Raw genomic sequence first — 25,390 nt, 5'->3', positions numbered from 1 at the left:
GTGTCTCCCCTCAGACTGGGGCTCCCTGAGGTCCGGACTGTGCCTCCCTCAAACTGGGGCTCCCTGAGGCAGGGGTGTGTGTCCCCTTCAGACTGGGGCTACCTGAGGCAGGGTTGTCTCCCCTCAGACTGGGGCTCCCTGAGGCAGGGCTGTGTCTCCCCTCAGACTGGGGCTCCCTGAGGTCAGGGCTGTGTCTCCCCTCAACTGGGGCTCCCTGAGGCAGGGTTGTCTCCCCTCAGACTGGCGCTCCCTGAGGCAGGGTTGTCTCCCCACAGACTGGGACTCCCTGAGGGCAGTGCTGTGTCTCCCCTCAGATTGGGGCTCCCTGAGGTCAGGGCTGTGTCTCCCCTCAACTGGGGCTCCCTGAGGCAGGGTTGTCTCCCCTCAGACTGGGGCTCCCTGAGGCAGGGCTGGGTCTCCCCTCAGACTGGAGCCCGTGAGACAGTGCTGTGTCTCTCCCTTCCTCTCAGGAGCCCCTTGCCCATTTTATTCCCAGGATCTGCTGTCGCTGAGGAGTGTTGCAGGGATGGGGCACTGAGTCCTGAGAATCAGAAGTCACAGCAGGTGGCTGTGGGGCTGTCAGGGCCTCTGCTGGTCCATGCCCGCCTTGTCAGTAGTGTGATTCGAGGCTGGCGGCAGGGTTGTGGAAATGGGCTAGAGTCGTGTCATCTCAAAGATACAGCTTCATCAGAGTGCATGGCGGGGTGGCCGAGAGGAGAGGCTGAGGGTGAGGTGGGGTGGCCCTCACCTGAGTGCCGGCCTTTCCTGTCCCCGGCCCAAGTGGGCATAGGGCAGGGCAAGAAGGCCCCAGTAAGTGTGTGTGGGGGGGAGGGCGGTGAATGATTTGTGTGTGTGTGTGTGTGTGTGTGTGTGTGTGAGGTGTTACTAACCCCAAGATGTCAGTCCTGGGGGAGCATGGTGACCCCCAGGTAGAAGGAATAAGAGGCGTGTGGCGTCTCTCCGCCCCAGTGCTGCAGGGTCACGTGTACCGGTTCTGCACAGCCGATGGCCTGTGGTTACACAAGGACAACTCCAGCCTGCCCTGGAGGGACCTGTCAGAGTGCAAGGAGTCCAAGCAAGGGGAGAGAGTGAGTTAAAAATGGGGGCACTGAGCCAGCCACGGGCACAGGGTCCCAGCTTCATCAGAGCGGGGACCCTGGCTGTTGGGTGGGCTGGTCTGTGGTCCATCTTTGTGCCGCTGGGGGCTTTGCACACCATGCTTTCTGGGCAGAGGTGCTGTGTGGTCACCTCTTTGGTCTTGGAACAGGACTGTGGAAACCTGGGGACCATCTCCATGGGTTATTCTCTTTCTTAGTTCTGGGATCCCTGGTGGGGCCTGACTTGGGGCCCCACATCTGCCTCATCCCATGGGAAAGAAGGTGTGGGAGAGGAGGGCGTGGGGTGTCCGTGTACACTGTGTCCCTGTTGCACAGAGCTCCCCAGAGGACCAGCTCCTGTCCCTTTACATCATCTACACAGTGGGCTACGCACTGTCCTTCTCTGCTCTGGTCATCGCCTCGGCCATCCTCCTCAGCTTCAGGTAAGGGGCCCAGGGCCCGGAGGGCACTACCTCGCCCTCACTCCCGCTCTGTCCCCACATAGAGGAGGGGACACCAAACCGAAGAACAGTGCGGCAGGTTCTTCTCTTTAGAGATCTCCCACGAGCCCACACCATCAAATATGAGGCTGGAAACACAGGATACGACGCTGTGTACTTAGTCTCACCTCTAGTGTGTAAACATGTGCGTATAATACTGCAGAAAAGGAAAAACAAACACCACAAGCACACCCACAAAGTACACACTCCAAACCTTCACAGTGGATGACAGAGTTAGGGGAAATCCTCTGCAGTGAGCATGTGTCACTGAACTAATCAGGAATTCCGTGTGCTTCTAGACGAGACCTCGGGGGTTTAGAGATGCTGCTCTCTTTGGAGCTTGTCAGCCCCCATGGCAAAGGTCTTCCTAGAGGGGCCATTCCTTTCCGAGTACCAGGTTCTTCCCACCAGGGGGAGAACCAGGGGGGCGGGCCAGGGGGGGCTGGCTTCAAGGGCAGGAGGGATTCTGAGGGCAGGGGGCTCAAGACACCCATCAGCAGCTGCAGGTCCCTGTCACCCATTGGCACCTGGCACAGTCAGTTCTGGGCACACAGTCAGTGCACAATAAATGAACACCCAATGAATATTCTCCCCTTTTATTATGAAGTATTTGTGTGATCCGAATATACAGTGCCCGATACTGAGATGGCCCGTCCAGCCTAAGAACCACGCAGTTACGCTTCCCAGGGTAACGCTCACTCCCTGCCCCTGCCCCCAGAGGGAACCCCTAACAGGGCTGCTTATAATTCCCACGCATCTCTCTACACTCGTACTGCATTTGTAAGTATCTGTAATAGTATATAGCGTGGGTTTTGCTTACTTTTAAAGGCATGTTGGACATCTGTTCTCCTGTTGGACATATTATTTTTGGCCCAACAGTGTTTTTGTGAGACTCGGTCACGTTGATACAGGTAGTTCTGCTTCATTCATGTTAACTGTCACTCTGTACTCCGTTGTATGAGATGTCACAGTTTATCTGTTATCCTTTGAGTGGACATTTGGAGGGTTTTTTGTTTTTGTTTTTGTTTTCTGAATTATACACCTTGCTACAATGAACCTTCTTACCTATGACCCCTCATGCATTTCTCCGGGGGCACATTCAAGTAGAATTGCCTAGTCTGAATGCCACGTGCTTTTGCAAGTTTATTAGGTGTTGTTAAGTTATTCTCCAAAGTGATCATACCAGTTGGCCCCCTCACCAGTAATAAACGTGAGAGTTCCCTTCACTTCACATCCTCACCAGTATTTAGTATTTTCAGACCTATGTGTTGCCGCTAATCTGAAGTGTGTGAAATAGCTCATTATGATTTTAATTTGCATATCCCCAATTCCTAGAGATAAAGCTTTTTTTTTGTTTGTTTTACTCTGAAAATTGCTTGCTCATATCCTTTGCTTACTGTTTTATTGGCTTCTTTGATGTTTTCATTTTTATCTTAGGCATTCATTATGTATTCTGGACACTAATCCAGGAAATAGCCTTCCTTAGTCTGTGGTTTGTTTTTTTCACTCACTTTATGGTGTCTTTTATACACAGAAGTTCTTAATTTTAATGGAATGAAATATGTCAATTTATCTGGTTTTATCAATAAACAAAATTTATCAATAAGTGTTATCAATTGATAAAAATCAATTTTGTCAATTGATCAAAAAATGTATCAATTTTTCCAAAGACCAAATTTTGTTACGGTCTTATTTGTGAAATCTTTCCTTAGTCTAGGGCCATAAGTTTTGCTCATCCCTTATGGTTCTTTCATGCACCTGGAATTTACTTTTGTCTATGGTGAAAATTAGGATTTCATTTCATTTCCCATGTGTACATATAGTTAATTGTCTCAGGACCATTTCCTGCCAGCCCATCCTTCCCCCTCCAGTTGCAGTACCTATTCTGCCAGGCAGCAAGGGTCATCGCTACCTGAATTGGTTTCTGTCATTTGCATTTTTGTCTGTTGGGTCTCTATCTGACCCTTTACCAATACCGTGATGCCATAGCTACTATATATATATATATATATACATATATATATATATTTATTTATTTATTTATTTATTTATTTATTTATTTATTCAGTAAAAATTTTGGTTCTCGTAGAGCAAGGGCCCCTTCTTTGTGGTTCTTTAGGGATGTCTGAACTATTCTTGGCCCTCGGCACTTCTTTATAAGTTTTAAAATTTCATTTAAAGAAACCAACATGTTGGAATTTTTGTTATAGCTATATTGCGTTTATCAGTTAATGTGGGGAGAATTGACACCTTCAAGATAGTGAGTCTTTCCACCTATGAATGTGGTGTTATCTTCCATTAATGTAAGTCTTCCTTAGTGATTTTAAGCAAGTTTTATTGTGTTCTCCATAGAGACCTTGCCCATCTTATGTTAGAATTATTCTAGGCAGCCAGTTAAAAATATTGTCAATGAATTTTTTTTAATTTACTTTTTAATTGTTTATTGGTGATGTATATAAACATACATCACCAACTTTCTTATTAATTCCAATAACTTGTGTGTCAATTGTCTTGGATTTTCTATGAAGATAATCTATCATCTATAAATAATAACAATTTGGTTTCTTTATTTCCAATTCTAATACATTTTTCTCTTGCCTTATTATAGTGGCAAAGATCTGTAGTAAAATCTTAAATAGACATGATGATAGCTTCTTAAGCCTAGATGATCCTTTTTTTTTTTCCTGATTTTAAAGGGAATGCTTCTAAAATTTGTCAGTTAAGAATGATGTTTGCTCCCAATTTGGGTAGATAGCCCTTTTCGGGTTAAGAAATGCCTTCATATTTTCAGTTTGCTATGCGTTTTTACATGAAAGGATATTGCAATTGTATCCAATACTTTTTGAATTCTTACCATGTGCTTAGTCCCAGTCTGCCTCTGTAAGGCAGCCCAGAGGCCTGTAAGATGTGGGCCTTGTCATCCAGAAGCAAAGCAAAGCAAAGTCCCCGTTGGGGAAAGCGGTCCTCACACATAAATCACTGGGTTACATACACATGGCTTTGTAGAAAAGAAGATGCCTCAGACAGAAGGATAGAATATGGATGGGGGTGGGGGGAGGGGCGGCAGTGACCACACAGCTTAAAGCTTCATGGAGAGGAAGGACTTTAGAATTAAACAAAAGGATTTTCAAGGTTATGGGGGGAAAGGGCATTCTCAGAGGAAGGAAGACAGGAGCACAGTCCCAGAGCCAGAAACATGCCTGCAGTGCATGTTAGCCTGAGAATTAGGGACTGTGGAGCAGAACTGTTGGCCATCTTGCCAGGGAAGGACCCTGCTTTCTCCCACAGACACCTGCACTGCACCCGGAACTATATCCACCTGAACCTGTTTGCATCCTTCATCCTCCGAGCACTGTCCGTCTTCGTCAAGGACGCAGCCCTCAAGTGGATGTACAGCACGGCTGCCCAGCAGCACCAGTGGGACGGGCTCCTCTCCTACCAGGTGTGTGGTGTGTCCAGGAAGGGCCTGAGGAGGGATGGAGGTCAGTGAAGGCTGGCCTCCCCCACCCACCCAGGCCTGGTCTTCAGGGAGCCCCCGGTCTGATGGGAGAGGCAGTCCACCCTGGGGAGCCTCAGGAGGGAGACACAGCCCCTGTCCTCAGGGAGTTCTCAGACACAGGGGAGTGGTCTTTGAAGACAGACCTGGGTTTGAATCCCAGCTCTGCCACTTACTAACTGTATGGTTTTAGGCCGCCGAGCCTCAGTTTCCTTACCTGAGGATATTGTTATTTCTTCCACCCAGGATAGTGAGGATTCAATGAGCTAAAGTAGTTCAGGAAATCAAGTTCTCAGCACTAGCCCAGGCCAGGGGGGTGTTAGCTCACTTGTCCTGCAGTCAGCACAGCAGGCAAGCAGCTGGGGCAGGACCCGGAGGCGGGAAGACAGGCAGGGGGCAGAGCTGTTGTCCCCTGAGGACCCTTCCTCTGCCCCCAGGACTCTCTAGGCTGCCGCCTGGTGTTCCTGCTCATGCAGTACTGCGTGGCAGCCAATTACTACTGGCTCCTGGTGGAAGGCGTGTACCTGTACACGCTGCTGGCCTTCTCAGTCTTCTCCGAGCAGCGCATCTTCCGGCTGTACCTGAGCATAGGCTGGGGTAAGGCCCTCTGTCACTCATCTCTCCCCACCACCCCGACCTGTGGTATGGCGGGGGAGACCCTGGCCCCTCTTCAAACTGCTGCCTTCAGGCGACCCCCATGAAGCCAACTGGGTACTCAGAACACACAGCTGGGCCCAGGGGCAGGGCCCACTGGGTAACTCTCCTGGGCACAGGACTTACTGCCCATGGGGCTGTCAAGATACTGCAGAGGTTACGGTTACCCTCCCCTGTTTGCATAACCCTCCTCTCTTAATGGAAACAGAGGCTCCACTCTGTCTGGCCAAATACACCTCACATACGGTTGCAGTCGTGGCACTGTCTTTGAATACCCCTGCTTCTAAGACCCCCTAGGGATGGAGCCCCACCCCCAGTCAGTCCTGGGCAGCCCAGGCCCTGAGGGAAATACAGATCCTGGGCCTCAGGGTGGGGAGTCACTGGGGTGGGGTCTGAGGGCTATGGCTCTGTCACAAGATGGTGAAGAAGAGGGCTCACAGGAGAGCCGAGTAGGGCAGGGCAGGTCTCCTGGAAGCCAGGTGAGGAAAGGGTGGACCGTGGATGTGCCTGGAGCCCAGCTGGAAATGTTCTAGCCAAAAAAGTTTGCCGAGAACCATTGTGTCTTTTTTTTTGCTGGAACATTTCTGGTTGTGCTTCTGCCTCTCGCCATGTGGGATTCCGATGAGAAAGGGGCGGGGTGGGGCGGGGCCAGGGACACCCACCAGCCGCAGCCCCCAACCCCCACTACTGGGAAAACAGGTGCAACAGTGCTTACTCTGGCGGGGCCCACTGGCGCCCCCCTGGGATGGAGCCAAAGGGCCCTGCCCTCTGGCCCTCCAGAACCTGCTGGTGTCCCTGCCCCCCACACATCACAGGACCAGCCCTCCATCCCTAGCTGGCCATTCACCCATTCACTCCTCTCATTCCTTCATTTGCCTGCCTCTGGCTGCTCTGACCACTGCTGCGCCTGGCTCCAGGGACTTCCCACCTCATTCACAGCCAGCTTCTCCCTGGAAGTCCCCCATCCCACCCTGGCTTCTGCTCCTGGGCCTGTGCAAGGCTGTCCCACCCCCCTCGGGTGACTGGGCCCCTGGCTTTGTACTCTCTCAGCCTCCCTGCCCCTGTCCTCACACTCCATCGCTTTTTGCTGGTGTTTCTGTATAGCCCATTGTAGAAGAATACCTCCAAAGGGGCTTCAATGTGGTCAGTGTCTTGAAGTCACCGAGGCCCAGGGCAGGGCCTTACAGGCAGAGCAGGAGCTGGAACCAGACCCCCAGGCTCCCAGGCTCTGCGCCCCGCTCCTGGCACACAAAGCTCTCCAGCCTAGGCTGTGTCTCTTTAGTCCCCTGAGGGCCCAGCTGAGCAAGCTCAGGCCTCTGCACCAGTGGGCAGGTGGGCCTGGCTTCTGCGCTCGGCTCTCTGCTCCCCGCCTGTCTCCTTCCTCCCTCCTCCCCCAGGGCCCAGCCCCTCCCTGCTCAGCCTTCCTGCCCTTCCAAGGCCTCTTCATCCCACTAGAGCAGTCACACGGGCAGTGGGCAGCTGGAGAGCCCTGCAGCTAACTAGGCGGGGAGCGGGGTTAGGCCATCGAGGAGAGCTCTGGGAAGGCTGTCCTCAGGGTGGGGGACCATGTCTGTCCCTTCTGGGAAATAACATCAGCACCGGTAGTGCCTGTCACCATGGTGACCTGAAGGCAGAAACAATCAAAGGGACGTTGTGATGTGTGCAGAGGAGCGGGGGTGGTTGGTGGATGGTTGGTGGGGACACATGATGCCCTGAGGTCTGTGAGTGGGAAATGGGGGAGGGGTGCCATCCTTTCCCGCCACCTCACTCCTCAGCTCAGGGCTTAGAGTCTGAGGGGGACACAAAGGCAGGACCTGGAGGACCCCTCTCCCTAATCAGAGCATCCTTTCCTTGAGGTACTGGGATGGGGAGATACAGAGAGAGACAGAGGGACAGAGACAGGACAGCGAGAGAGGCACAGAGAGCCAAGCGCTCTGCCGGGATGCCAGGAGGCCTAGCCCAAGTCGGCATGCTTGGGAAACAATGTTTCGCTTCACATGCGAGCAGAAGAATTAAAATTAGGACTCCAACACAGCTGAGGGAGTCCCCAAAAGGCATGTCAGCTGCTGCCACAGTCATTGGGTGGCCAGGTGCCCCCATAACCCACCACAGGGAGGCTGCACAGGACAGAGGCGAGCGATGGATGAGGGCCTCATTCATTCTTGGAGCTGGTTCTGTGTGTCTTTATTTGGTCTTTTTTCTCCAGCCTGTCTAGTTGATTTGCTAAATGAGAGAAAGATGAAGTCAGCAGGGCGTGTGTAATGTTTGCATGTGGCAGAGCTGTGCCTGTGTTTTTAGAGACTTTGTTAAGGAAATGCTGATGAATGAATGAAGTTCACCAGGTCTGGCTGGTAATGAGTGAGCTCCTCAATCCTGGAGTGGAGTCTCTGAGAGAAAGGATAGCATGTGCCTGGGATGCCCGAGAAGGAGGTTTCTAACCACGTGTGTGGCTCAAGGAGGTGGCCTGTTCTTGCCTGGAGAGCTTCCCTTCTCTCATTGAAATATCGACTCCTTCATCGTTCATTCCTTCGTTCATCCATTCATTCCATCCTCGTTGAGCATCTTCTATGTGGCGGGCTCCGCACTCTGTGCTGGAGCCTTTGGAGGGTACCTGTTCCTTGTCCAGTCTCAAGAAGCTCTGTTACTCAAGCATCATGGAGGCCGAGAGGTCTGGTCTGCAGAAAAATAAATGACCAAGGAGAGAGCTATCTGATGACGAAGTCTAGTCAGCTGTGAGCTTTGCTGCTTCATCCATCCCTGTCTGCACTGTCAAGTACAGTAGCTGCAGGCGTACGAGCTGCCCAGTAGCTGCTGCTGAGTGACATCATGTGTTGAGGCTCTGGAGTCTGGATGATTGATGGCAGGAAAGGCGATGAAGTGGGTTCTGCCCTGGAAACGTGCTCCTGGGGGAGACCCCACCACCACCACCACACACGCACACCTGTGTCCACACACCTTAATACACACACTTTTACCTATCCCAGACACCCCCACCTCCAACCCTGAGGGGGCACCAACAGAGACGGGCATGGAGAGAGTCGGTGCAGAAAGCCATTGAGGGGGGCTGGCATGGGCATGGGATTGCAGCCCTGTGTTCTAGCCCCACCTGTACCCTCCTGAGCTGCTGCTCCATCGCCATCTGTCCCGTGAGGATGAACAATCCGATTTTAAGTCAGCAAGCACGTACTGAGCTCTCAGGGTGAGCTGAGCGCTGAGGCTGTGAAGATGAGTGAGGCTCTCCCCTCAAGGAGCTGGTAACCAGTTATGTTAGTTACTTATCGCTGCATTACTAATAACCCCACAATTTAGCTGCTTAAAACAATAATTGTTATCTTGGAGTTTCTCTGGTCAGGCATCTAGGTTCAACCTAGCTACGGGCCTCTGGCTCAGGGTCTGTAACAGAGATGTCGTCAAGCTGTCAGCCAGGGTTGCTGTCATCTTAAGGTTTCACTCGGGTGGGCAAATCCGGTTCCACGCTCACTCACACATAAGGTTGTTGGCAGGAAGCTTGGGACCATGCTGGCTTAGCTGGAGGCCTCTGTTCCTTGCCACAGGTGCCCCTCTATAGGCTACCTGAGTGACCTCACCACATGACAACTAGTGTCCCTCAGAGAAAGTGATCAGATTGAGAGAAAGAGCCCAAGACAAGCCTTTTCTAACCTCTTAAAACAGTCTTTTATAACCTAATCTCAGAAGTGACATGCCACACTTCTGCTGTGCATTATTGGTCACACAGACCAGGCCTCCGTTCTTCATGCACCCAGACCAGCCTGGTTCCGTACCTGCTAGAAAGTGTGGTTTGGGGCCAGGCAAGGAAAAGGGCTGGAGGTGGGAGAGGCCGGGGAGGCGGGTGGAGAGTCTTCTGGGTGTGCATGGCGATGGCTCTGGCCTGCCAGCCCCTCTCTCTCTCTCTCTCTCTCTCTCTCTTTCCCTCTTTCCTCTTAGGTGTTCCCCTGCTGTTTGTTATCCCCTGGGGCATTGTCAAGTACCTCTATGAGGATGAAGGGTGAGTGTCCTGTTCCAAGGGGTGAGTGTGCTGAGGTCCCCATCCTCAAACCCCATGGGGTTCCTTGGCCCCTGGAGCATGTGCCTATGACCTGTTGGGAAGATAAACTGAGGGATCGGAGCTTAATTTATGACTTTAGTTGTCTAATTCCCGCTCTCCACCCTCCCCGCATTGTATGACGACAAATGGTGCTAGGCCTGTGGGGTGCATGGTACCCCACTGCAGGTTCTTCTATGATAACTGTGAATAAAATATTTGTTATTTTGTGTATGATGCTTGATACACAAATGACTGTGTTTTGTAGGTTCGTGAAGGGGCTGTGTGTATCTCTCTGTGTGTGACTGTATTTAGGACTGTGTGTGTGTGTGTGTGTGTGTGTGTGTGTGTGTGTGTGTGTGTGAGACTGATTGTGGCAGTGTTTATGTGGCTCTGTGTGTGTCACTCTATATGCCCATGTGTACTTGTGTACCCCTATACCCCTATGCTGTGAGCTGGAGTCTGTGTCCAGCTGGGTGCCTGTGTGTGTCTCTCTCCCCTCTCCAGCTGCTGGACCAGGAACTCAAACATGAATTACTGGCTCATTATTCGGCTGCCCATTCTCTTTGCCATTGGGGTGAGTGGCAGTGTCGGGGTGGGAGTGGGAATCGTGGGGGTCTGGGGGTGGTGCTGTGGGGAGCACTGGGGGGCAGTGAGAGTCTTGAGAGAGCCTCCAGCCACCCACCCATCTGCCCTGCAGGTGAACTTCCTCATCTTTGTCCGGGTCATCTGCATTGTGGTGTCCAAACTGAAAGCCAATCTCATGTGCAAGACGGACATCAAGTGCAGGTGATGTGACTGAGCTGGCTTTGCTGGGCACCCCCGTCCTTCCTTCCAGCAGAGACAGAGATTCTGGGGGATTGAGCTTAGAAGACTGCATAGCCTTCTCTCACCCAGGGACCCCAAGCCTTTCCCTCACCCCTGTACCTGGGTAGCTCGTGGACTTCTAGGGGGCCTTCAGCCTCTACTCCCTCCCCTATAAGCAGCCTGTCCCAGGGTACTTGGTATGGGAGGGTGTCTATGACCCAGATGCCAGGACGTGATGGGGGTTGAGGGCATAGAAATGGGAGAAGAGTCCATGGGCGAGGCCCGAATGACATTTCCACCCCACCCCCAGACTTGCCAAGTCCACACTGACACTCATTCCCCTGCTGGGGACCCATGAGGTCATCTTTGCCTTCGTGATGGACGAGCACGCCCGGGGGACACTGCGCTTCATCAAGCTGCTCACAGAGCTCTCCTTCACCTCTTTCCAGGTGACCTCACGGCTGGGGGCCCTTCTCGAAGCCCCAGGGTGGGGGTGGGGCAGAGACCTGCCTGTGCCACACAGGTGGGTCGCCTGAGGCCCCGGGGAAAGTGGCCCTTGCCCAAAGTTATGTGGTTGGAGCAGAGGCTGAGCTGGAACCCTCACACGTCCTGACACCCAGGCCAGTCTTTTCTATAAGCACATTGGACAAGAAATCATCCTGGACGTAGCCGTGGGCACCCAGCCTGGCATTGGACGTGCCATCTACTGGGCTGCTGCTGAGTGGGTGGTGGGTGCCCTGCCAGCTGCTTTACACACATTGCGCATTTAATCCTCACGGAACCCCAGGAGGTGTGCAGGATTATCTCCATTGTAGGGAGGAGGAAACTGAGGCTCAGATTTGCTAAAACAAGATTTGCAAAGTCATGTAGTTTCCAAAGCCAAGAATTGATCCTCTCCACTAGATGATGCGGAGGGGGTGCAAGTGTCAATGGGGTGTAGAAATATAAGAAACTGGTCCCAGCCACTCAGGAGGATTATGGGATGGCCACCAGCATATGGGCCTGTGAGTGCGCTTACACACACACACACACACACACACGCACACACTCACACACACACACACACGCACACTCACACACACTCACACACACACACACACACACGCGCACACACACACGCACACGCACACACGCACACGCACACAGACACGCACACGCGCACGCACACACACACACACACACACACGCACACACGCACATCACTGCTCTGGAGCGTTATCTCCAGCGTGGGCCGATGGGGATGGGGCAGGGAGAGTTCTCCACCATCAGAGGCGGTGTCCTTTCTCAGGTCAGGCCTCCTCAAAGGGAGGATGGTTGAAGAGCTTCTGCCGTATCTCAGCATGGAGCTTCTTGTCCCTCTAGGAAGGAAAGAAGAAGGAGCCCACCACCCCCATATCTGGGGCTGCCCAATCTGAGGAGGGGGATGTTGAGTCTGGGCCCCAAGGAGCTTCAGACTAGGGCCCGCCTGCAGGGTGCCTCCCTCCCGCTTTCTCCCCGCTGACACGACTCTTGTTTCCAGGGGCTGATGGTGGCCATTTTGTACTGCTTTGTCAACAATGAGGTAAGGCCTGAGGAGGGACATGGGGACCCTGCTGGGCTGCTACCACGGGCTGTTCTGGAGTTGTGCACTGGGGACTCCCATCAGTCATTTCAGCTCAAAACCCCTACTCACCCAACTGAGGCACTAGAGTTGGAGGTAACTCGTACACACACACACACACACACACACACACGTGCACATGCGCGCGCACGTAGGCATACCTTAACCATATGTGAGCTTGGCGAAGACCCAGCCTCGTGCTAAGGAGATTGTGGTGACTGTTATGAGGTGATTCAATAGACATGCCCAAGTCACAGCCCTGGTCTTTAATAATCACTATCTCATGCCATTGTCACTGCTTCTCCCCAAAAAAATCCCTGATAAAATTCTGGTTTTCGTTTTCCCATTTTTCACACATGAAAACTCTAAAGATCAGAAAGAGTAAGAAACATGCCCCAGGTTTGGCCTGGGAGTAGTGGCAGAGCCAAGATGCAAATGAATTGTTCCTGAAAGAGGAAGGCACCTTGTTCTTTGTGCAGGCCGGCAAGGGCCACCGTCCGCTGTGGAAAGGGGGTGCGTTCCTCCAGTGGCTTCCTGGTTGCTAGTCTGGGAGAAGAGGGCTCTTGCTGACCCCCACAGCCTCTCCTATAAGCCCTGCAGGACCACAGGCCTCCTCTCTCTGGGGTGCTCAGCTTCCGGGAAGAGAAGCTGTCTGTGTCTGTGGGTGCCTGGGGAAGACCCCTGGCTCTGAGGTACCCAGCTTTGTGTTGGAGTTACCCCAAGCCTTCAAAGTGGATATCACACATTCCACAGCCCCCCACCCCTGCGCGCGCGCACGCGCGCACACACACACACACACACACACACACACACACACACACATTCTTTCCAGAGGGGAAAACAAATAACAGCCCTACAGGCAGCACCATGGCCACCTGGGGAAATTTCCACAAGATTAAACCCCAGCAGGGAAGAATGTGTAGGCACCCTCCACCTCACAGTCTGGGGGGAAACTGAGGTCTCTGTTAACTCCATTCAGGCCCAGGTAAGGGTTTGTGTCAGTGGGGCTGGAGCACAGATGACCCAGGACGCCTCTCATCAAAGACCCAGCACTCTGTGTGGCTTCCGTGTCACCAAGCCTGGGATCCCAGAACTCAGAGATCTTAAAAGGCAGCGCATAAATACAAATTTTACTTTTGCTATGGGTGAGGGGACATGGGAAGCAATAGGTGGGGACCTTGATGGTTCAGGGACCTGTGACATTGCTCAAAGAAGCCATGTGATGTAGCAGGGAAGATGCAAGGATGTGGGCTTTGGCATCAGATCTCTGCTCCCATCCAGGCTCCATCACCTAATAAGTTGTATGACTTTGGGCCAGCCCCGTGCCCACTCTGAACCTTAGTTTCCTCATCTACAAAATTGAATTAATAATGCTCGGAGCACGTGGACTTCAGATCTCTGAAAGAGAGGGAAATACAGCATTTCCTGAGCACTTACTATGTATGAGGTGCTCACGTGTTTTATTAAATCCAGGCTTATGTGGCAGATCTTATCTCCATTTTACAGATGAGAAAATTAAGGCTCAGCAAAATGAAACGAACAGACCCAATTCAACGGCTAGAAGGTGGTAGAGCTAGCAGGCTGTGAGAGGGGTCCCTACTAATGCCTCAGGGCTGCTGGGGCTGGGGAGGCGGAGGCAGCACCATGCAAAGGGCGGCCCATGAATAAGTTGTTCCCATGGGCAGGTCTCAGAGGGCTGGCCAGACTCAGAGTGGGGTGGGCCAAGGAAGGCGGGCAGGTGGGTGTGGAGGATACTCGGGGTGGCATTCCCTTCAGGAATGGTTCTCAGCCAGAGGGGTGATGTGCTGCCTGGCCCTAAGTTCTGATGTTGTGTTTTCTGGGAGATGGGTGGGGTGGCGGGTATCCCTGGGTGGATGGGGGTAAATGGGGCAGAGGCCTATGAAGAAAGAATGAGGCTCCCTACTGCCACCTTCTTGAACCCCCTCCTAACCCCCTATTTCCCACTTCTCCCCACCTTCCCCCAAAGCCATGCTGGCCTCACACATTCAAAACACACACAACACTTGCATGCACCTATGCAATGGCTTCCCCACCACTTCTGCGGAGAGTCTCACCTGGACCCTGGCTCAGTCTCTTGTCCTAGTCACCCTGTCACCTACCCTCTTGCCTACACCGCCCTCCAGGCGGGCCCACCTTTACAAGGAGGGACGATGGGCACATATCCTCACTCCGCCTTTGGCAAATAACTTGACCCCTGAATCACCAGGCCCCTCCCCTCGGGCTCTCCCAGGCCCTTGCTATAGGGTTCAGGCCCGGCTCTGAGATCTCAGAGCACCTGCCTTGTTTAAGTGCACTGCCCAGTTCCTTTCAACCCTCCGGGAAATGCCTTATGCCCATGCTCCTCCAGGCATAGGGGCAGACACGTCACCAAGTACACGAGGCTCCCGGGCTGAGGCCTCTGTTCACAAGAGCTGTTCTCCAGACTCTGGGTTGCCATGGTAATGCCAGGTACTTGTGACCCAAAGAGAAAGGATGGCTTGGATGTTGGTGCTGTGTGGGTGCCAAGGCCTGCACCAGCTGCCAGTGGATGGCGAATGGGCCCAGGGGAGCGGAGGCCTGGGTGGTTTTGTGGCAGCTCATCGTGTCCTCTCACCGTGGCCCTTGACTCTGGAGCCTGAGTGCTGGTCCAGTTCTGACACGGCCTGGCTGTGTGACCTGGGCAATTGTTTTGCCTGTTTCCCCAAGTACCAAAGGAGGTGAATGAGCTTTCACAGTTCACCCCAAACTCCAGAGCCTGGCTTGACGCCTGACGAGAGGCTCTGGGAGGCAGGAATGAGGGTGAACTTCTGAGAAAATGCACTAAGTGCTGGAACGGGTGTCTGGAATTTGCGTTATTGTCTTTGGTGATTCATTGTAATAACACAGTAACAAAAGGAGCCAATGTCAGATGCTCGTTTAGTTATTCATTCATTCGGCTCATTTTAAAAACACCTATCAAGTACCTACTGTGTGCTGGGCACTGTTCAGGTCACCTGAGATGAGGAGGATGCGGTGCCAGCCCTCATGGTATTCCCAGCCGAGTTGCAGGGAGATGTGGCCAGAAACAAGCATGACCTTCAGAGTCACGGGAGGCAGAGGGCCAGTGGTTAGGAGACCGGCTCTGGAGTCAGTTGAGATGTAGGTTCAAACCCTGGCTGAGACCGGGAGAAATACGTGAATACTCTGCACCTTGGTTTCCTCAGCTTTAAGTGGGGAGTTCTAACAGGAGCTACTTCACAGGGTTGCTGTGAAAGTTAACTAAAATAGCCCATGGAAAATGCTGGGCATGTAGGAAGCTCCCAATAAATGATAGATTTTAACGACAGTTGTTACTACAGGGACCATAGCTGAGAGGTTCAGCAAAAGTGCTGAGGGAGACGGGGACAGAGGGGACACCAGTATCGGCACTCTGAGACGTCCCAGTCCTGTCCCATTTCCTGCTGGTATCCATGAGACCTTTTCAGTCCCTAAGCTTCCCATGAATGTGCCTCAGTTTACCATCTCTCTTCCCCCCTTTCACCAGTTAAGGACTGTGAGACAAGACTGGCCACGCTGCTGCTGCACAAGCAGAGGCCACCATTGTCCTCGGGCATCCCCATCCCAGCTGTCAGCACACACACCACTCGTCCTTAGCCAGGCAGTAAGCTGGCACGTAGCCGGGGTACTACTGGTGGTGCCCACTCCACCTCCCTCCCACCTCAAGCCTGGGCTCTGCGACACTGCCTGGCATACTGGGGCCATATTGCCAGGCAGGCTCTGGGCATCTCAGCTCCACTCAGTGAAGAAGAATTTCTTTTAAGGGATGGCATGCAGCCATGCCAGGCGTCTCGATGGGCTTAGCTATTGGATGGCAGCCCTTGCAGGAGGCAGAGAAGAGGGGTATTTGTATAGGGACTGATGGGGACATTGTCAGTGAGCTGCTTACCTACAGCTGCTGGCAGCTGGCCATCCTGGTGGCAGGGGCCTGAAAGGGAGGGCTCAGGCCCCGGACATTCCCGTGTGGGGAGGGCTGGGGTCAAGGGTGGGGGACCTCAGAGAAGCTCTGGAAAGCAAACTTATGGGGAATGTCCCCTGGAAGAGCATTCCAGACACCCGGGGCTGGATGTGTAGGTTCCAACAGCCCCCTCTGGCGGACCAGAATCACTGGCCATCACAAGGAGCCGCGCCATAACCACAGGTCCTTAAATGATTTTGGGCTCCACAGTGTTAGTTGGATTTGTATTTCTGCCCAACAACCTGGTCCCTAAGCATCAGCCCTCTTGAGAGGGCTTTTCCTGATAGGGGGCGGTGGGGAGGGGGGCCTCAGCCTAGCACAGCAGGCATTCTGGTTAACTGAACTCACCTGGGCCGAACCCCCCATGGGTTGGAATTAGTTCCTGGATGGGATTAGCTCCAATCCAGGCAGAGAAGCCCTTGCCCACAGCCCCTCTCACTGCCGCTGCCACTCCCAGCCTCACTTCCTCCCCGCGAGGCTCTGGCCTGGATAAGAGTCTGGTGTGGGCACAGTGAGGGTTAGGGGCATGCTGTTCCTCTTCTCAGTTGTCCGAGCTGCAGCCTGGAGAGTGCGCTCTAAAGTCAGATTCCCTCCTTTTCTTCCCTCTCCCATCTGCCGTCTCCCCACATTTCTCTCTCTCATTCTCTTCCGTTAAATAATACTGTGATGGATTTTAAAAGGTACTTAGCTGAGTCACAGAGTTTCGAGATGGAAGAGACCAATTAAATCATCAAGCCCATCTCTCTCCTGAGGAGAGGCGGAAAATAGGAGACAACAATAAACAATTTTATTGGGATATTAATTTAGGCGCCCGAAGGCCTTGACTTGTGTCTCTTAATATAATGCAGTGGATGTTTTCCCTTCCCTACTAATGTAATAATGGGGCCATTTTGTGGGCAGTCGCTTTGCATGATGGCTTTTGTTTCCCTCCTTTTCCCACGGAAGGTCCAGATGGAGTTTCGGAAGAGCTGGGAACGCTGGCGGCTCGAGCACTTGCACATCCAGAGGGACAGCAGCATGAAGCCCCTCAAGTGTCCCACCAGCAGCCTGAGCAGCGGGGGCACGGTGGGCAGCAGTGTGTACGCGGCCACCTGCCAGGCCTCCTGCAGCTAAGACTCCAGCACCCGCCCGCTGCCCTCCCTAGGGGCTCACTGCTGCTGGGTGGCCATGGCAGCTGGGGGAGGGAGGCACACAGGCACACACACATCCCTGCTTCCCTTCCCCTACCCATCAGACAGGCAAATGGGCAGTGCCTCCCGGGACCCGTGGACACATTTTCTCTGAGGAGAAGCAGCCTGGTAATTTGATCACTGTGGCGGGAGGAGAGGAAAAAACAATTGCTGCTAAAATGAGGATTTCTTCCCGTCAAGCCACAGGCCCCTGGGGTTCCCCCAGACAGAGCAGCAAATCAGCCCCAGACTCAAACTCGAGGTCAATGGCGTATTAATGGAACTGAGGCTTGTCAGAGGAGGTGGTTCTGAAGGAGGCTGATAGGCCCCCAGCCAAACAAAGAGCTTGGGTTTGGCCCAGGTTGGGATCACCACCCGCATCTGTCTTCTCATTAAGGAATAGTGTTCACGTGTCCGGGTGGCTTGTTCCTCTCAGCTTGCCCCTTCATCTCACCACCCAGCTGCTCTTTGGGAGGCTTTGTTTGGACCATGACCAGCAGCTCTTTCTAGAAATGACTGTGGGCGATGTCAAGAGTGAACATTGAGAGGGTGCCTGTAGGTTTCCTTTGCTGGTGCCCACTTCTCCCCTGGGTCTTTGGGTGGCTTTGGTGCCTGCTCCTGCCACGCCCAGGGAACCAGAGCAGGCCCTCTGCGGAGGCGCCCAGCCCTGCGTATGAGCTCTGAATTCTATTCTAGAGATGCTCAAGACTCCTCTGGGGCTCATCTAGGGAACTTTAGGAAGGTCTGCACCTGCCTCTGTCGGGAACCCAAAGGCCTGAGAGAGAGTGTCTCCACCTCACCATGGAAATCCTTTTTATTTCAGAGCAGATTCTGTGTCTTGCATGGGAGTTTGGGGGTGCCCTCTAACTTTAGGGAATGTGACCAAGAAGAGACTCTTGTGGCGCAACTACCAGTCCCCACTGTTACCATGGAGATAGGCTTCCCCTGCCCTGGGTTTCTTCCCTTTGAAATCCCCCCACTTGGGAGCTTGTATAGACTTTATTCATTTTTCTTTCTTGCTGTGAATCGTCTGTATGTGCAAATGTACAATTCTGTTCTCTCCCACCTGATGAAAACAAGAGTTCAAAAACAAGAGTGGTGGTTGTGGTGGTGTTTGGGGAGTGGGGTAATCATGGATTGCACTCCTCCGCACTTTGAGCTAATGAGTGTTTGCCCTGCTTCCAGCCTCACCTCATAAATAATGAGCAGCAGAAACCTATCAGCCCTACCCCAGCCATGATGAGAAAGCAGACACGTAGCAGCACTATAGAGGCCCAGATGAGAGGGAAACAGCCAATCCCACAAGGCTGGCAATGGGCTGTGTGGATGCAAAGGAAGTTTCCGAAGCAGAAGGGAACTCTTGGGAGTCCCAACCTCCTGGGAGGGCAGAGGGAGAGGCTTTGGATGAATCCCTTACTGAGTCCATCTGTCTCCTTTTTTAGAAGTGGTGGGGAACCCTCCCCCAGTACCCTGCACCAGACACATTCTTCTGTGCCCCTCCGAGAGGCTTGTCAGGTGCAGGGGAAATAATAATGGGACATAAAACACATCAAGCAGAAAATTTCTTCTACTTCAGCTTCAGTGAAGTGTTGTGTCTATGTTAATTGGGAAGTGGGACCTCAGGCTAAAGAAAGGAAGTGTGCAGACTGCCTCCTTGATGCCGAAGATATAAAGAGGCGCAGGACAGGGACATTCCTGCTTCCCCAGGATAAGGGCAGACTTCCCAATAGGCATCACTCGTTTGGCATTCTCTTTGGAGTGGGGAAAGGGAGATGAGCACTGGTGGGTTGATGGGGGGCGGGTACATCTCTGGTGCAAGTGTTTCAGTTTTGGATATGCTGGAAGATTTGGTGAATCATTAATACACTGCACAGCAACAAAGAGAGAGATTGGTATTATCTGTGAGAAATAAATTGTTGAGGGGAGGAATTGTGGGGAGAGAGTGTTCAGTTAGGAGGCACTTGGGAAGCTCAGGCAATTTGGCTTAAACTGTAAGTAGAGTACTTTTCCCATCTGGTACTGGTGACTCCTGATTTCAGAAGGCTCGTCACACCCCTGCGCCCCAAGCCTTTTAGTACTAAGGAAATTTCTCCTACTTGGATACACATCAGCTACTGAACTAAAGGAAATAGTTTCTTTGCTCCAAGACCTGCACTATTAATATTCATGTGAACTGCAGTGCACCCCCTCCGAAGCTATTCCCAAACTCTCCTAAGTAAAAAATAGCTCCAACAGGTCTGGGAACTATCAAATGCAGTGTCCTCTGGAATTCCACTAACTGTTTATATGCCTGATGTCATAAGTCTGGAGCTTGCTGAGAACACTTGTCTGCCTCTGTCCTGGGGGCACTATTGCTGACTAGCAGGGTGTGGGTGCTGTGAGCTATGCAGCCAGGAAGGTCTGAGTTCAGCACTCTGGCCAGCTCCCTCAAACTTGTTAGGGGATCAAATTCTGTTAAGGTATCCTTGCCATTTCCATCTTTGGAGTAGCTAAATTGAGAACTGAAACCACATGTTGCAAAGCTGGCTTTCCTATTAAACAACTTTCCAGATAGTGGACATGATTTTCAGTTGCCTCAATTCTTGCTGAAGATCACACCACTGGAGTTCTCAGACACTCAAGAACAGGGAAAGACCCTGGAGATCCCTCCTGCCCTCCTCACCTCCTACAGAAGTGAGGAGGGAGGCTTGCAGAGGTGACTTGACCAAAGTCACAGTGCTAGATAGTGGCTGAGCTGGACTAGGACTAGGCTACCTCCTGCCTCCCAGTCCGGTGAGGCCTCTGGGAAGGATAAGAGAAAAACATAAATGGCCACAAAGATATGCTAAGTAAAATTCAGCAGTGTTATCCAGAGTTCCCTTATTAAAGGGTAAACAGCAGCAAATGGTGAAGGTGCCATCTCCTTGATGATTTATACTGCTGAGAGGAGGGGTAGGGTGTGTTTTATTGTCTCTAGTGCCTTGCTCATCCTTGTCTTAAAATTAAGAAATGAAATGCATGGGAGCACACATATGCATAGAAACAGCAAGTGAGAGCAAATCCAGCACTCTTTTAGTGGTTTGGCTTACTGTTTTTCTGATGCAACTGTGCTTGTTGGAGAAGCACTGGTAGCCACACAGAGTGGACTGAAAGAACCTTTAAAAAGGTCCTGGGGGCCGGCCAAGTGGCTCAGTTCGTAAGAGTGCAAGCTCTGAGCAGTAGGGCCGCAAATTCGAATCCCACATGGGCCAGTGACGATGCACCCTCTACAGCTAAGATGGTGAACAACAGCTCGACCTTGAGCTGGGCTGCGGTGAGTGGCTGGCGACGGTGTAGGCTGCAATGGGGCTGCAGTGGGCTGCTGTGAGCTACTGTGAGTGGCCGGCTGCCGGTGTGAGCTGCCAAGAGCCGCTGTGAGCAGCCGTCCAGTGGCCAACGACTGATCTGCCTCAGCCGGGAAGAGCACAATGATCATAATACCAACATGGGCCAGTGAAGCAGCGTCCTCCACAACTAGACTGAAGAACAAAAGGACAACAATTTGGTTGTTCCCCTCCCCCAATTCCCCAATAAAATCTTTAAAAAAAAAAAAAGCCCTGAACCTCTCCCTTTGTTTCTGTAGTACTCCCTGACGTTGGAGAAGACCAGCAAACTGAGCAACTTTAGCCCAGCAAAGGTGGCACAGCCACCATGACGGGCAAATAGAGTCAGTTCATATCCATGCCCAGAAAGACTTGGTCACCTCATCAATGTGGATCATGTTTCAGCAACTTCCGTCCCCATTCCCTCCCCTGTCTCTTTCTTCCACAAGGAAAGAATACTCTGTGTGTGTGTGTGTGTGTGTGTGTGTGTGTGTGTGTGTGTTCCGTGCAAAGCAGCATTAAGTTAGGAGATGATGAATCCAGAATCATCCCACCCACTGTGAAGGTCATGGGACCACAGAACCCAGGGCAAGGATGGGTGGGAGCCTGAGAGATAGATGCTTCCTCTCCATGCACAGACAGTGCTCCCATTATTGCTAATGCCTGCTACGTGCTCAAGGAAGGCAAAATATATTCCACAGGTTTATTTTCCTTCCACTGAATTGATTCTAATCTACAGTGCTGACCCTGCTTTTGGCTCCTATGAGGCAAACTCTATAAAAACGCTCAAAATATGTCAGCTTACTCTGCTAAGACAACTATATGAATGACATGCTAAATATTCAACTGAAAACAAATTAGTATCAACTCGAGCTTTTTTTCTTTTTGCTGGAGCAAGTTTTCTTGGGAAAACAAAATGCCCCAATGTGAGAAACTTCTGCGCACGACACGACCCTGCCCTGTCTCCAGTATTACCTGCTGGCTCAAACCAGCTCTCTGGCCCTGCGAGAAGGGAGGGTCATTTCAGGAAGCGTTGTTAAGCAGTATAATTTCAAACACTTTACTTAATGCCGCTGTGTGTCTACAGTATCTATAATTACTTCTGCTCTGTCAATGGTTACAGATTGGCAGGAAGCAGATAAGAATAATTGTTTTCTCATTAACTCTCCAAAGTCTCTCGGATTTCGCCTATGTCGAAATCTATCAGAGGGGAGAGTTTTCTCTCCCTTTAGCCATGTTAGCCAGGTTTTCAGGATCCCATCCAGCAGTGATGCATTTTCCCCTGATGCATCCAATCTCCTCCCCACTCCGCCTACCCCCTTGCACCCTTATCCCCACAATGAGCTTCCCCCACTCCCCTCTCTGAGTGAGAGGTGACTCTGCTAGCCATATTGCGAATGCCCTTCCCCCAGCAGTGACCAATTTAGGGGTGCAGCTGAGAGTAAGGTGCTGCCAGGGCTGAAAATGATGTGCCCCATTCCACCCTCTGATGCAGTGAGGAGCGTTGCAGCCAGCTACTTGGATCCTAACTCACCCTGGGGTTATGCAATCTCCTGAAGGGGCCTGTCAAAACTATCAATAATTAGTCCGCCTGGACAAGCTAGCATGACTAATTATCACTGTGTCAAAGCAATCTAGGAGAAGAAAAACACAGATAAATGAAACTGTTCGGATGTGGGGGAAAAGCGCTCCCAGCAAAGTTTGGAACACAGAAAAAATGGTTGGCTTCTTTGCAGGGGAGGCAGTAGTGTCGCCAGGAAGGAGCAAGATTCACCGCAGACAGACAGGGCTGGGTGTGGCCAAACGGTTCACACTTGACTTCCAAATCTGCGGCTCTTCTAAACAACTCCTACTAAAAATAATCACATCCTCAAAGCAGATAAACCTTGACGTCCTATTGGTTTTGGAGGGGGGTTGATGGAGATTTTTTAATGCACCAAGAGAGAGGTGAGCCAAGCTCACAGGAGGGACGAAGCTGAGTGTCTGTCTTCAGTGCTCTTGGGACAGGTTTGCTCTTCATGAATGTTTCAACAAGATAATTTTCATGCAATTTCTTAATGTAGAAATTCATGTGAAATATGACCAGCGTCTATCAGTAGCAAATGCGTATGGAGCATAATTCCTTGTACAGATGTGAACGGATTCAGACTCTTTCCTGATTTGCCTTGTAAGTCAAATAAAAGCCTCCCGTTACCATGTCTCTCTTGCTCTTCTTTGGGAAGAGGAGGTTTTTTGCAATGTCAACCTAGATGACTCACGGTGCAGTAGGAAAACACAAAGATGCCGTTTCCAGCCCCAGGGGAAAAAAAAAACACCTCTCATTACTCATATCATGATTTTCATCTTCAAAGCACTTACCAAGTACAGATTTATCCATCTCAGCCTTTATACAGGGACTGCAATGTCACTTAATTAGAGAAGCTGGATGGTCGTGTGGCTTCGACAATGACTGACAGTCAAATGGACGTGTATTCTAATTCACTCATTCGTTTGCTATCCTTGTCTAAACAAACTCAGTCCATTAAGTCCATTTTTTTTAAAAATGCCATAAAAGCACAGGCCTTGTTTGCAAAGAGGCCACAGAATTTGAATAAAGCTGCAGCTTAGAGATTCATCTTCAGAAAAATGAACTTTTCCTCAATTTAAATCTTCGCTTGCTCTCTGAGTTTTTCACTCTTACAGAAGAGCAGAGGAATTGCAGAGTCCCTCCCTAATTTCTCCACCATTTCAGTAATCCCTGTGAGAAGATCCATGTACTGACCTGAAGGTCTCTTTACACACACCTCTTTTTCAGACAAGCTGTGGTAGTTGTCCCTTTCAAACCATAATACTTACTGAGAGCAAACTACAAATATAGCCCACTCACCAACCTGGCTTTCAACTTCATTCACTCCCTTATTGATGTTCTCATTGTTCTATGTCTTTACTCTGACACTCAGCAGAAACAAGATGAAGCTGGGAGCTTTTTCTCCCTTCTCCACCCCCAGGAAAACACCTGTCCCAACCCATACAGTTGGCCTTTGAATGACATGGGTTTGAACTGCATGGGTCCACTTAAATGCAGAATGTTTTCAATAAATATACAGTTGGCCCGCCCTACCCCTAGGTTTCGCATACATGGTCCAATCCACTGGGAATCGACAACAGTATTTTTGATCCATGGTTGGGAATCTGCAGATGCGAAGGGCCCACAATATGCATTGTTTTACGCCACTTTATATAAGGGACGTTAGCATCCACAGGCTTTGGTATCTGTGGAGGGTTGGGGAACCAATCCCCCACAGATACCAAGGGAAGACAGTAGTTAAGGTTTTGGAGAGTCAGAAATTATATGTGGATTTTTTAATGTGGGGGGCTGGCGCCCGTAACCCCCATGTTGTTCAAGGGTCAACTGTAATAACTGCATTTGTAGAACCCTGTAAGTAGACAGACGCAACCTCAGGAAAAGAGGGTGCACTCTGATTTAATAGGACTTAACCCCAGGCTGAAGGAAGGGTGAGGAGGGCTGCTCTGCTCTGCAGAGGCTGAGCCGTGGGGATAATAAATGAGAATCCTGGGCCTCCAGGCTCACCCAGGTTCACATGCAATATAAAGCCACATTTTTTCTTTTTTTTTTAATTTAATTTAATGTTTTTTATTATTAATAGTTTCAGGTGTACAAAACAACATAATGATTAGACATTTACACCCCTCACAACACCCCCCCCCATCCACTGCCCCTCTGACATGGTATATAGCTGTTATAATACCATTGACTCTATTCCCTATGCTGTACTTCATCGGGGGATCACTTCGTAATGCCACATTTAAGTGACTGATGCCCTACAGATGGGGACAACTGAGTTCCACATAGAATTTGTGAAGGATCTCGCTCATTTACCATCTGTATAAGCATTCCCAAAGGTTGGGGATTCCCCCCACCCAAAGTTTTCTCTCACTGTCCTCTCAAAGCCAATGCCAGAAAAATGTGCAGTTCAATGTCTTTCAATCTCTCCTCCCTCCCTCCTTTGTCCCAACACAAACACACACACACACACACACACACACACACACACACAACTGAAAACTGGGGTCTCCCTTATCAGAAATAGTGGGGGGGACCCAGGAAGTACAAACTGGAATAACACATGTGGCCTGATAGTTGGAGAAGATGGGAAAATAGACCTGATATTAGGACAAGAAAGGAGTAGGAATTAAGTGTCCCCAAAGGTGGGACGGGTAGGTGTTAAAAGATGAGGCCCAAATATAAGAAACTAAAGAAAAATGCCAGACTGTTTAATTGTGGAAAAGGGCTGCAGCAAAAGAGAGGAGGAAATCGCGGACTTGGAAAAAAGAACGAGAATTATAAGTGACGAGCTGGAGAGGCCCAGGGAGGAGCCCCATGTCTCGTCAGTGACACTAACTCCTCTTTCCATAAACTGAGCTGTTTCCCTGCAGAGTTCTCTAATCCCAAACTGTGATAGAGTATTCTTTGGTACAAAGGCTCTTGTTAACTAACAAAAGGATTTTAGAAAGAGAAAAAGACCCACAGCCTAGAGTAAATCCAACAATTAAATTTTCTTTCCCCCACTGATACAGGGCACTAGTGTTAGAATGAATTACTGTGGCTCTTCCTCTTGGAGGACCAGCGGACCCTGGAATTTATCTATGTTACAACCTCCAGGAACAAAATCAATAGCTGAGAATTATA

The 25,390-nt window shown here is 51.1% G+C and overlaps 1 protein-coding gene across 1 annotated transcript in view; it reads left to right on the top strand.

Annotated features, from left to right (window-relative positions):
* The window catches only part of GLP1R (glucagon like peptide 1 receptor), a gene marked incomplete at its 5' end in the record, with an annotated part of 27,604 nt that extends 9,169 nt beyond the window's left edge, over window positions 1-18,435 (top strand). The window contains 10 exons of the mRNA XM_019631363.1: window positions 970-1,088; window positions 1,434-1,540; window positions 4,886-5,039; window positions 5,531-5,690; window positions 9,693-9,753; window positions 10,297-10,366; window positions 10,490-10,578; window positions 10,907-11,045; window positions 12,116-12,157; window positions 17,136-18,435. Of these exons, the coding sequence (XP_019486908.1) occupies window positions 970-1,088; window positions 1,434-1,540; window positions 4,886-5,039; window positions 5,531-5,690; window positions 9,693-9,753; window positions 10,297-10,366; window positions 10,490-10,578; window positions 10,907-11,045; window positions 12,116-12,157; window positions 17,136-17,303 (1,109 nt within the window). The remainder of the gene's footprint in view (window positions 1-969; window positions 1,089-1,433; window positions 1,541-4,885; window positions 5,040-5,530; window positions 5,691-9,692; window positions 9,754-10,296; window positions 10,367-10,489; window positions 10,579-10,906; window positions 11,046-12,115; window positions 12,158-17,135) is intronic.
* Window positions 18,436-25,390: the final 6,955 nt, after the last annotated feature.

Source organism: Hipposideros armiger, unplaced genomic scaffold (assembly GCF_001890085.2).
Source record: "Hipposideros armiger isolate ML-2016 unplaced genomic scaffold, ASM189008v1 scaffold_993, whole genome shotgun sequence".
Lineage (NCBI taxonomy): Eukaryota > Metazoa > Chordata > Mammalia > Chiroptera > Hipposideridae > Hipposideros > Hipposideros armiger.
This window is presented reverse-complemented; position numbering and strand designations above follow the sequence as displayed.